Below are 12,992 nucleotides of genomic sequence, written 5' to 3'. Positions count from 1 at the left end.
ACTACCTTATTGTTGACTTGAGAATGCTTATGAGCCTTTATGAATCTTTTCTATGTATTATCCATTGTGTAACCATGAGACTTATTAGCCTCTTAGCACTAGCTGTAGTCTGTATATCTAGTTCTGTATGAAGTTTTCATCCAACTCACATAGTATTCCTTTATGTAGTTGTTGTTTAAATTATTCATGCAGTTGACATCTGCATTTAGTTGTCATTCCTTCAGATCAACATTTTTTTACAGGTATAGGGTTAATGGTTTTAGCAAATATCTGGACACATTAAATTGTTCTTAATAGCTTACAATGGATTTATTTTAAAAAATTCTTAAAAATAGGAAATTCTACGCTGTGTATGCCAACTTCCATGGCAAATCCACAAGAAAAAAGTTAAAGAAGAGAAAAAAAAAAAAAAAGGTCAAGTTTAATTGCAAATTATTATTTAAGAGGCCATCCCTTTTGTGGATATACAATTGAAGGAATCATTGTAGAAGAATGTAATGAAACTCATTGTGGAACAAATATCCCATAAGGATTTTTCTTTTTATCTTAAAAGATGCCTTCATCATAAGATGTCGTAAGTAGAATCAAATTTCTAAATCCAAATGGCTTTTGGTATCTTCATGTTTAGTGATAACCAAAATGTAGACATTGTTGTCACATTGCCCTTTGCTGTAGTCCATCACAAACTGGGTATGAATATACCATATAATTGGAATTGAGGTTCTATATATACCATGAAACTGCATGCTTTTCCATTTTATTTACTCGAAGTTCTGATATTTCCTGTAAGCAAAAGTTTGACCTTAGAATCACTTGTCAAACCCGAGCGCCATTAGTAATATTTTTTCTTATTAAAAATATTTCATGGACATCTCCTCTGCCTTTAGGCTGATGCATTCTCTATTGTATGGTAAACATTAAAAGCCAAAAGTCTTTCTTCACGTTTAGTTCAGATTCTTTTCTTCACGTTTAGTTTAGGCTGGTGGCAAATGCATGCGACCAGCATTTCGAATTCTACAATATGGATTTTCTTTCCATTTAAATATGTTTTGACATCTATTCCCACCCCACATTGCATGTGTTTCATTCATTATGCTTTATATATTCTGATTTTTGAACTATGGATCTTCCTCACCGTGGCTGTATTTTTTTTTTTTTTTTGTGGGGGGAAGGGGAATTCACTACAAGAAAAGTGGGCTATAACAAAGATTTTATTGACTGAAACTCGAGCTCTCTTCCTCAAACACTCGAACACTCTCCGCCTCTCTCATCTCCGATCCGTTGAAACTCGAAAACTCTATCTCTTTCATCTCCGTCTCTCTCGCATCTCCGCTCGAAGTCTCTCTCTCATCTTTGCTGAAACTCTAACACTCTAGCTCTCATCTCCATCTCTCTCTCATCTCCGCTGAAACTCAAACACTCTCTCTCTCTCATCTCTGTCTCTCTCTCATCTCCGCTGAAACTCGAACAATCTCTCTCTCTCTCTCATCTCTGCTAAAACTCGAAGCCTCTGTCTCATACTTGAAGATCTCGTTTGAAACAGATCTCAAGCTCGAAGATCACAAGCTCGAAGATCTCAAGCCGCTGAAACTCGAACACTCTTTCTCCGTTGATCTTCAAATTAAGGATTTATTCGACATAGAACTTCTCTGCCTCGCTGTCGATCTCTCTCTATCTTGATCTCTCAAACGCGTGAGGGTTCAATCTAATCAGATCCGATCTGATCTCGGCCTCCCGAAAATTAAGGTATGTTTTGCTACATATTTTTGTTAATTTTTATGTCCAATCGATCCCTAAACCCCGGATTTTTGTTGATATTTTGTTGATTTTGCTGTATAATCCTAATTTCTACAGCTTTGATTCAATTTTGGTTCGATTTCAATCCTAAATCCCAATTTCAAAAATTTGGTTCGATTTAAATTCAGAAAATTTGGTTCGATTTGTAATTACTCTTTTATACATATTCTGCATGTGGAATAATAAGTTGGATTTGAAAAGATTCTATTCGTAAGAGTCAATTACTCATGATTTCTGAATTTTTTTTTTGAATTCTTACACCAATTTCATGAAAATAGATTAGAAAACATTCAAAACTATTGAAGATCTTTATGTTCTTCATCAGCAATAATAAAGCTCCTAGTTATCATTCATTGATCGTACTTCTCTCAACAATATGTTTGAGGTAGACCCTACCCAATGTTTTATGTAGGTTTCGATTTACACGTGAAATCGAATCTGAATTGAACCATGGATTTGATTCTTAAGTCTTCTATTTTTGTAATATTACCCTTTAATGAAATTTAAGGAAGATAATTGTAGGAAAAAAGTATAAATATTTTTAATTTTTAAGTACAGTAAATCTGTTTAACAAAATTGAACCACGGTTTTCCTGTGAACTAATCAATTTGATAATCTTTTGGTCCAATGTTCGGTTCTGTTTTTAAAACACATTCGGTCTGACTTTCAACTTTGATAAGTTGAAAAAAGAAACTCATATTAAGTATGGTTATTTTATATGGTTATTTTAGACATTACATGTGAATCATTTGTAATTCTGATATTAAGTGAGGTTATTTTAGATGGTTCATTCGGTCTCTTTATAGAAATTTTTAAATCTTTTTTTCCTTTGATAGATTGTTTGAAGAAATTTAGACAAAAAGAAACTCAGCCAGGTAGAATTACGTTGGTCAAGGTTAGGCCAAATCTTGTATTTATTGCAGGCAGAATTACGTTGGTCAAGACAAGTAGTTCGTTGTAAAATGAAGTAGTGCCATATGTGAGCCATTATCATTATTAAAATGATATTAATAGTTTTGCATTGTCTATTTCTATAGGTGGTTGAGTTGAATGTTCAAGTTGAAGAACCAGGGAACAATAATGTTCACAGTAATGCATTCTATGCAGAAGAGGAACTGCTCAAATCTGAAATGCAAGCAATGCGTGATTGTATGCTCTTTCACTTGACATGGTTTATCTTATTTTGAATGTTGTAGCTAGGAATTTCTTTTCAGAAGTTATAATACTATGGGATAGATCATGTTTGCCTCAAGGAATTTCTTATTGTCTTTATTGCTTTCTGCCAATTTTCAAAGATTTCAAAAGAATTTTCCAATTAAGGTTTAAAATCTTGGATCTAATCAACATCTTGGCAAAGCTTGAGATGGAATGTAGAATTGGTTCTAATTTTATAATTGTATGCTGAACTAGTTGTTGGATAGCATGTGTCCTGTGATATAATATAAAGATGTATTATATATATCTTGGCATTTAAATTGCATAGGCATTTAGATAACATGTGTCCTATGATATAATTTTTCAGGAGTTGTAGGAACCGATGTCGTTGCCATTGGGGCTGATGCCAAATGCTACTGGGAATCTCACCAAATGCAATGCCGGATTAAGCTTCACCTACAATGACCTTATTGCTGCCTTGACTCTGTGAGTAGTTTTCTTTCATAAAAAAGCCTTTTTTTATTATACATTCCTATACTACTGTACACCTCTCAATTATATAGGCTTGCACACTATCTGTGAGTATTTATTTCTGGTTGTCACAGGCTGTCCAACCCTGAAGGCTGTGTGTGGTAAGAATAATTCATAATTCCACTTGCATTTTGTAGCATAAATACATTTGTCAATTATCAGTTTTACATTTTTCTTGCTTTTCCTGTTAGCCCACTCTTTCATTTGTATTCTAAACACATCTATTATGGCTTTTTTCATTCACACAAGTGAATTCAATGGTTGAAAGGTTTTTATGGAATGGAGACTGGAACAAAATATTGACATCTTTTGGCTTGTCTTGAAATAGTTGACATTTTCCTACTGATGAATCTATTTAGAATTGTGTTAACAGAGTGGAGTGATTTTTATTTTTATTTTCAATTGCACTTGGTTGTTTTCCTCTGCTATCTCAGAAAATTGTTTGGGGAAAACTGAGATGTTCAGACTAAACGTCTGTTGCAACATTACCTTTGCAGGAACCAAAATATTACAATGGAGGTTCATAAGGATCTCATTTCAAATTGCAGTGCTCTTGTTATACAATCAGAGGGATTCATATATCAATTACTTGCACAGACCAGACCATCTTCTTTCACCTTTTTGGAGTTAGCGCTGCTGATTTCTAATAAATTATTTTTTAGAGCTTTTTATCATCTACCTATACTTCTGGACACTACTCTGCAACATCCATTAGCCTAAGGTGTAAGTTTCAACATCTCTTGGAATAAGGCATTAGCCTTTTAAGGGGGCAAAACCCTTTCCTTAAAACCTAGAGTTGGACCCAAAGGTGAAAGAAGATGAATATGGATTAGTTGAAAATATAGAAGTGTCTCAAAGTTCTATAATTAGTTGAAAATATAGAAATGTCTCAAAGTTCTGTGGGGGCAATTGCCCCCACCAGCTCCTTACTAGCTTCATCCCTGGGAGAGTCGATTGAGATGGCTTGACACTTGGTCATGTTACGAAGATAAAGGACAACACTAGTGATGAGGAACATACAAGTCGGGGATTCTAAAAGCAAGAGGAAGATCAAAGTGATTGAAAGAAAATATGGAGACACAAGACTTAACATCCGATGTGGGATTTTACCTATTCAACCCCCAAAAAAAGAAGAAGTAGCAAAGGTCTCATTAGGTGGTATTTCTCTTACAAACATTGCTGAACCTACCCCCCCCCCCCCGGCCAATCTTTCTTAAATTTGTCGATTTCTCATCTTTTTTAAATCGATTTCTATCATATCTAATATGGGTTGGATTTGTTGTCTTTGGTTCGTTATGCCTTTGAAGCAAAATGTTCGAGAAGTCAAAAGTGGTCTTCTTTGACTGTGTAATAGAACTGTGTATTTGGATTGTTCTTTCTGGGTAGTTGTTGTTTGGTTGCCTTTCCTTGTTTCTGTTTTTGATGCACATAACGTTATATCAATCTCTTGTTTTTTTTTTCCCTAATTCAGTTCAATTTGTAAGCATTTTTCTCACCTTCTTTAGTATAAATTTATCAAGTCAGATAATCAATTGTAAAATGAAAGGTTGATGTTGACAAAGGTCTTTGCTATGTATAATGCAAGTTTACAATTATGATAAAAGAGAACACTTTCAAAGAACTATCTGGCTTTGAACCAGTATTTGTGAGCATTAAAAACACTATGGTTGACATGGTCATATCCCATTTTGTTTTTCTGTTTGAAATTTTAGTAAGGTGATGTTGTTTTTCAGATGGAACAATTAAGCTTTATCACAATGGGGGAAGACCTGCTTCCAAAAAAGGCTTGGTAAGGTGTCCAATGTATTAAAACTTCTACCAAAACAGGCCACGTAGACACTGTTCTTATGCTATAGGAACAGGATGCCGTTCTAGATCTTGTCTCTAAAAGGAGAGTGTTGATAATCTGACTTAGGCACGTGGCAACTCAATCAACTTATTTGACGTGACAGGCTCAATCAGAATCAGTATTTCAGATCTTTGTTTCAATCAGAATCTTGAAATCTTGCTTTTGATTAATTTGTATATCGCTTTAATTAGATCTGATTAATCTATGTGATTTTCACTTTTTTCTTTCCCAAATCTGTTCAAGTTCTAATTAATGTGCTTTGGAACCTAATTTGGGGACTTTGTATCTAATTAGTTTCGATTCTTGCAGGTTTATCTCATCTTATGTTGTACTCTGATAGCTTCGGCTGCTGGTTACTCACAACAGTAGGATGCATTGGAAGTATGATTTGGTTACTCTCAACTCCTCCACATGAGGAGGTAAGCTTGTTATCTCAATTTTTTGTCACAATTTTTAGTGTTATGAGCTTAATATGTAAATTTATGAGAAGATCAACTAGTTTAGCCTTGTAAATTTATGGTTCCTCCATTAAATTTTCACTATCAAAATGGGTTGTTGTAAAGGAGCAATGCAAATTTGAACACTACCAAACACTTTCTTTTATACCATTTCCAATGTATGTTGTGTCTGCGGGCTTAGACCCATTGCTCAGTTGGTTTGACGCATTGCAAAAAAACTTTGAGGTCATGGGTTCAAGTCCAGCTTACCCATAAAAAAAAATGCGTTGTGTGTAATTGTATTTTTTCATGACGGGTGAATTCCTTTTGTTATAAACAGATCTGGAGAATATGCTTGCATTGCTTATGTAACATTCAAAGAGGCTCATGCCCTTGAAACTGTTGTCTTACTCATTGTAAGTTTCCAATCTAAACTCTTGATTATGAAACAATGAAATTGATGTGTATTGGGGAGAAATTGAATTACTTTGGTGGGAAAGGTGGATGTCTACTGAATTGATGGAGCATACATATACCTACTAACTTGTCCAGTTACATTGCAAGCTTTTAACATTACTTTATATTGATCTTTAATGTGCCCATATCTTCGTGAATTTGCAGTCCTATCTCAATATCTATGTTTGTTCATTGCATTTGAATTACAACTTTGCAAGGAGCTACAATTGTGGATCATCCATATAAATATTGCTATAAATTGTGAATCCGAAACCTTTGGTATAAACTGATTTAATGTGCTTTAGTATAAACCTTGAATTTAATTTATATGCATGAATCAACTTGACTATGATCACAGGGCGTATTCACGGGAGATTGTGGCAAAGAACTAGATCATGGGGTGGCGATCGTGGGCTATGGAGCAACTCTAGATGGGACCAAGTATTGGATAGTAAAGAACTCATGGGGACCATAATGGGGTGAGAAAGGTTACATAAGAATGCAGTGCGACATAGCCGATGAAGAGGGAATATGTGGTATAAGTACGGATGCTTCATATCCTATCAAGACCTCAGCAAAGGCAACTAATTAGTTATAATTTTTGTAATGTAAAAGTAAAACTAGTAGCTCATCTTGTATCATAATCTGGTAATAGTAACACAATGAACTCTAGTAGAGTGGGGCATTTGGGTCTTTTCATATTGGTAATTGGGGTCATGGTCATCAATTTCAAAACATTAGGGGTATTTCCAATATTCTGCAATACATGAGGGGGTTGGTGTAAAATAAATTTTTTTTTTCTTCAAAAACCTTTACAGCGACGGCCAAAAGCCAAAAGCGTAGCTAAAGAGTAAACCATTTTTTTTTAAAACGATACCCTATAGCGACGGCCAACATCGGCTGTCACTATAAGTCCTGCACTAGCGCAACAACTACCGGGCCGTCGGTACATGTTTTTGCTACGGTATTTTTCACTATAACGACGGTCACGACCGTCGCTATAGCCCTATTTTACTGTAGTGATTTGTGTTCTTCTGAAATACAAATATACTTGGTTATCAAAAAAAAGAAATACAAATATACTTTAAAGAAATATTTTATATTTGTTTAATTGTAGCTCACTTGAGTAGATTTTTCCTGCTTGTTTCCAAGGATCAAATTATCACTTTTGGCATTTGACTTGGCTAAGACTGAAATGATCACAAGTTAGTGCCAGGCATGCTGAGTCACCAGATTTTTTTTATGATGAGGAAAATTATATTGGAAAACCCTGAAGGGAGGACGGTCGCGAAGACCAACCCAAATACAAGATACCAAACAAGAACAAGTAACACTACACCAGGGAAAAAACTATAAACCCACTCCCATCTAATCAAAAAAATCTTCAAAGAACACCCCCTTATGAATTCTTTTAATATGTCTCCCCGGAAATGCAATAAACTAGTGTTTAATTTTTAATACTAAGAAAAATAGAATTAGAAATGAATACATTTGAGAAAATGTAGGAATACCTTATCGAAGGCTAATTACAGTACCAGTTAGAATGAATATCTAAAAGAGCGAGAGGCAGACTTAACAAAATGTAGGTTGAGATAGGGAAAGCAAATATGAGTTCTCTTTCGATAACATAAGATGGGGCTTTGGGAAAATTTTAATGGAGAAAAGCCATTTGTTTGGCTGACCCCAAATTTTTAGGATAAGACGTCAATGATGGTGATGATTTTTATGTGAATCCATAGTTCACCTATAACACCTTTGATAACTAATGATTCTTCACTTTCCATTTGGAGATTACCGTTAAGGCAATTGAAGATGCATTCAAAGAGTTCACCACCAAGGAGGACATTGCTATTGTGTTGATTAACCAATATGTAAGCTTCTCTTTTTTCATTTTTATTTTGAGAATTATACTTTTATTTATTTATATCTTTTTTCCATTCAGTGCGAGCATGCATTTAAGAATTTAGCTATCGTTTAACTAATTAGGAATGTTACCCAAAGTTTTCCTTCAAATCGATGTTCTAACGATGGCTTTAATGTGCATAACATATAAAACTCATCTGAAGGTGTGTACTTAGGTTGGCAAGGTGTGTGGAGTGTTGATCCCACCACAACCTAGGTTGGCAAGGTGAGTAGTTGTTGTTTGAGGTTTTCTGTTGGTATTTCTTTCTTTCTCTGTTGTTTTGGGTTGGTCCCTCGAACCCCTTTATTTTCTTTTCCTTATCAATAAAATTATCTTTAACAATAAAAATAAAAAATAAAAAGGAATTGTTGTACCATGTTAACTACTAACCAACCCTTGCTTGCCTTGCCGAGAAAAAAAAAAAAAAACCACATATGATACTTAATTGCTTTTTTACTTTTTCATCTTAATGTGCCTCTACAAAAGGTAGCGCTTAGTATCTTCATTTGTTTCTCTTTGTTCGAGTCTTTTGATCAAATTGAAGGTATTGTTTCATAAAGATAAGTTTCACATTTTCAGGTGGCGAACATGGTAAGGTTCCTAGTTGATAGCTACAACAAGCCAGTTCCTGCAATTTTGGAGATTCCTTCAAAGGACCATCCTTATGATCCCACACATGATCTGGTTCTTTCACGAGTGAAGTACCTCTTCTCTTCTGAATCAGTCGCATCGGGAAGGTGTTAAGTACATGGATATATGCTTCCTTTGTGCACACCGTACTATTACGCTTCTGTTTTTTTCCTTTCAAAACGACTGTATCCTCTCTACTTTTTTCCTTTGTGTATTGTGCGATTATAATTTCAATTTGGACTAGCTGTGATGATAATCAGAACAAGACCATTTGGAGTTGAGTGTTAGTTGGAATTAATGAGAAGATTTTAACCATATCAAGAAATATACTTCTTATGAGATGATATTGGCACACCAACTTATTCTTGTAATACCCCAATTCATGTAATTATATTCTAGCACACAAAATAAGGATATAGAGCCAATAAAATGGGAGAAAAGTTGGATTTGGTCTCAAGAGGGATCTTCTTCCTCATCCAGAGACCTTTTTCGGAGACGAAAAATGAAAAGGGTACATTTATTAAACTCATTTGTGCGCAAACAGACACATCCTATCACTAACACTTACTCTTACAAACACTTACTGGAATTGTGCCTGAAGACGATCGACTATGGTCTTATCCACTTGGAAGGCCATGGTGAGAACTTCACTGGCAATGGGCTCCTTGGATCCGAACACTGTGTTAGCGATACCAATAGCACCCGGGTTCTGACTGCTCAAGGCCACAATGGCTACTGCCGTTCCATTTCCAACGTTTTGTTCAAAATGAACGAGACCTATTGGGAAGACAAATACATCTCCTTTCTGAAGGACTTTGGAGATTAGACGGTTGTCAGGGTTGGAGGTGACGAAGCCAACGTGAAGCGAGCCTTCAAGTACTGTCAAGATCTCAGTGGCTCGAGGATGGGTGTGTGGAGGGTTGAGACCCGATGGTGCATAGTCTAAGCGAACCATAGAGATGCCTAATGTGTTGAGTCCAGGTAACTGACCCACAGTAACAGGTGTGGCCTTAGATCCCAAAGGGTTCGATGTGTTTCCAGGTATATGGAGCCCAGTAAAGAAGAAATCGTTGGCTTGAACGATCTTTGGATCCTTGCAGACTAGACCATTTACAAGTGCTGCAAGTAAGAAACACATAATAAAACGTTAAACCCATTGAAAAAACATACCATTTAGCATTATATGTGCAATGCCAACAACGACAATGAGAGAGGTACGAACAAGAATATATAGTATACCTGAGCTAGTAAGGTCTGCGACACAGAAATCTTGCAAGGGACTTGGCTCAAAGGCAGAAGCAAGAGTGGAAGTGAAAGCTAGTAGACCCAATAAGAGAATTTTGCTTGCCATCTTCAAATTCCTTCAGTTTACTCCTACAAAACAATAAGAAGTGATACCCAACAACCAAAGAAACTAAAGAGCCAAAGAGCTGAAGTTATGAAACAAGTATGGTTTGAAGCTCTCTCTATATAGAGTGGAAGTTGCCGTCCTGGAAAATTGACAATGTCTTAGTTTCTTGAATCAAAATTCTACAGAAAAAACTATTGGATTTTCTAGTAAATATTTTAAGATAGTTTTTAGGGACGACTCGGTCACGCTGGTTGTTTGTTCTTTTACTCATCATAAGTTTGTAGAGAGCCGGCTTTATCTTTTATCCTCTTCCTCCGTTTTGCCGTTTAAATCTGAGGGTCTGATGATTGCACTAGAAAATTGGTGGGAAAATAATTTTTCTTGAGAAAAATGTAATTTGCCGTTCACTTAATTCCTAATTTTGAGAACAATTTCCCTTACGGAAAACTCGTCCCCCTAGAAAAATGATTCCCGAGAGAGGGAGAAAATCCAAACTTTTTTTTTTTATTTTTAGATTCAAGGTTTCCTCCCACCCCAAAACTAAAACTAGCTCTTTTCTAATATCTTCTCATGGGATGCTTTTCATTTGAAATATTTTACCGGAAAATTTATTTTCAAATTGGACTATTTTCTTGACAAATTGAATGTGACTTGAAAACATATTTTCCCGACATCATATGCACCCTAGAGTAAAATAGAATGGGAATTGATCCTGACTTGATGTGAATTGGAAATGAAACTGGTCTTCTCCATGTCCTATCCTTAGTGTGGACAGTAGAGTGGCGAGTTCTTCAAAGTGATATTAAACCATTTGTGTCCTGATGTGTGTTTCTATTGGCATGTGGAAACTTGGGATGCTACTATAGTACTATTATAGTCCTCACTGTGACTGGGTCGGGTTGTCAATGGATCGGAATAGAACCGAAATTCGATCCATTCCAATAACTTAGGGTTTGGATCAAGGATTAGATTCTGATGAAGATCCAATTTGATATTTTTATGATATTGGTTTGTCACCAATCATGACCTGATCTGATAGAGATCAGTTTCAATAATAAGTGAAGATATAGAAAATATATTCAATTTATTTTAAAACATATGATGTATATCTATACTTTCGATATCAAATCAAATCTGATTTATCCGATATGGATCCTAAAGATTGGATTTGTCCAAATACTAAGATGCCATAAGAATTCGATACAAGAACTGACCCAATGAATATTGGATAGGATTTGAATCCGATCCAATTCTTATCAGATTGCCTCCAGATGACTTTGACCTGATAAGAAACCAATCCTCGGCAACTAACATTGGAAGTCAACGTTTTGTCCTATACGAGTTAGAAGTTTTGGAATGAGCTGATTTTCATGAGGATGATCATTATGGTAGGAGATCGTTCACACAAAAAATCAGCCCATTTCGAAACTTTTATCTCCATCAAAAGTAATTTACAAATTAACAGTAAAAATTGACCGTCCACGATTCTTCATCTCGTAAATCACTTTTGATGGGCAGATTTTTTATGAGGATGATCTCCCTCACAAAAAATCAGCCCATTCTAAGACTTCTAAAGAATATAGGACAAAATGTTGGCTGTTGAATGAGACCTATAAAGTAATTATGCAATTGTGTCATTATGTCAAAAACCGCTTTGGAAAAAAAAAATAATATATATATATATATAAGAAAATGCTGAAGTAACATTAAAACTGACATCGATTCTCACATCACTGACGTGGATGTATATAAGGAATCATAAATGCTTTTCATCGAGATATGAGTGAAAAGAATCTATGGCTACTTGTGCAAGTACACATCAGCAATGTGAGAATCGATGTCAATTTTAATTTTACTCCAGCACGATGCTATATATAATTTCTAAATCAGCTATGTGGAAATTTTCATAATTGTCTTAAATAATTAAAAAAAAAATCTGGTGCCACAATTTTTGCAAAATACATAGCCATTTTCATAAAATACAAAGTTTCAAGGACCAACTAAATCTTTATACTTAAAGGATACACACCAACTTTACTTGGGTGTGAATAGAGCTTGATCGTGGGCTAACCCTGCCTGGCCCATCTAAACAAAAATGTGTTTGTGCCTTGAGCTGGAGCCTGCAAAGGCAAGGCCGGGCTAGAAAATTCGTCAACCCGTTAAATCTGGGCTAAGCTAAGGCTTTACAAAGCCCAATCAGGCCCATCCGACCTGCTAGTTTATTTTATGTTTCAATAGGTGTATGATTTTATAACAAAAGATAACAAAAATAAAATAAAATAATGATAATAAATATATTTTTATCTCTAACCATTTCTCAATTAGGATGGATATTAGACCCTTATTTTGATAAAAATAATTGATACTTTGTGTTTTAGAAGTACATTTTATGTGTAGTTGGCTCCAAACATTTTGAAGAATATATGAATTAGTTTTTTTATAGAACCCAAAAATTAACCTGAGCAGTGCCCAATTCACGCCCGTCAGGGCTGGGCCGATAGCCAACTTAAGCTCAAGAGGAGTATAGGAGTGGCCTAAGTATAGCCTACCATTTTAGGGTTCGGTAAGGGTTCAACCAAGCTCAACCTGAACCCACCCACCAACAGCCCTACATATAGCACACGTTTTGTGCTGTGGTGATGTCCAATGCCAAACAAACCACCATGTACTCACGAAACAAAAATCAACTTGTTTGGTGATTTTGCATGATAATGTTTTTTACTATCTATGTTGGGCTTTATGAACAGGTTTTGGGTAGGGATTTTATGGATAGAAATATTATTGAATCTTTTGCTCAGAAATCACCAATAAATTTAATTTTTTGTACAATAAATGTTATATAAAATATAAAAGGATGGGACTTTAAAACTTATTGAATTAAAG

At 35.2% G+C, this 12,992-nt stretch overlaps 1 protein-coding gene and 1 long non-coding RNA gene across 3 annotated transcripts; one reads left to right on the top strand and one right to left on the bottom strand.

Moving 5' to 3' along the window:
- The first annotated feature begins 1,147 nt into the window (after positions 1 to 1,147).
- On the top strand, positions 1,148 to 7,061 carry LOC147383103 (uncharacterized). 2 transcript variants are annotated; one of them, XR_015174053.1, is made up of 6 exons: positions 1,148 to 1,746; positions 2,835 to 2,946; positions 3,320 to 3,438; positions 5,642 to 5,751; positions 6,110 to 6,185; positions 6,584 to 7,061. It is a non-coding gene; the product is annotated as an uncharacterized LOC147383103 (long non-coding RNA). The 2 variants fall into 2 exon arrangements; XR_015174052.1 differs by having other exon boundaries at positions 3,320 to 3,584.
- Positions 7,062 to 9,209: 2,148 nt separating this feature from the next.
- On the bottom strand, positions 9,210 to 10,175 carry LOC147383102 (putative germin-like protein 2-1). Its single transcript, XM_086428130.1, has 2 exons — positions 9,998 to 10,175; positions 9,210 to 9,877 (listed from the first exon to the last, which is right to left on the bottom strand). Exons 1-2 carry the CDS (start codon positions 10,107 to 10,109, stop codon positions 9,339 to 9,341), a joined length of 651 nt encoding a protein of 216 aa, XP_086284256.1. The 5' UTR covers positions 10,110 to 10,175; the 3' UTR covers positions 9,210 to 9,338.
- Positions 10,176 to 12,992: the final 2,817 nt, after the last annotated feature.

This window comes from Akebia trifoliata, chromosome 16 (assembly GCF_017979445.1).
Source record: "Akebia trifoliata isolate Shusen 1 chromosome 16, ASM1797944v1, whole genome shotgun sequence".
NCBI classification, from domain to species: Eukaryota; Viridiplantae; Streptophyta; class Magnoliopsida; order Ranunculales; family Lardizabalaceae; genus Akebia; species Akebia trifoliata.
This window is presented reverse-complemented; position numbering and strand designations above follow the sequence as displayed.

What these genes read in the sequence shown, in the direction of transcription:
- LOC147383102 (XM_086428130.1), bottom strand. Translation starts at nt 10,109, where the DNA reads ATGGCAAGCAAAATTCTCTTATTGGGTCTACTAGCTTTCACTTCCACT. An exon ending in CGCAGACCTTACTAGCTCAG is followed by an intron (nt 9,878 to 9,997) that starts GTATACTATATA and finishes TCTTACTTGCAG; the next exon opens with CACTTGTAAATGGTCTAGTC.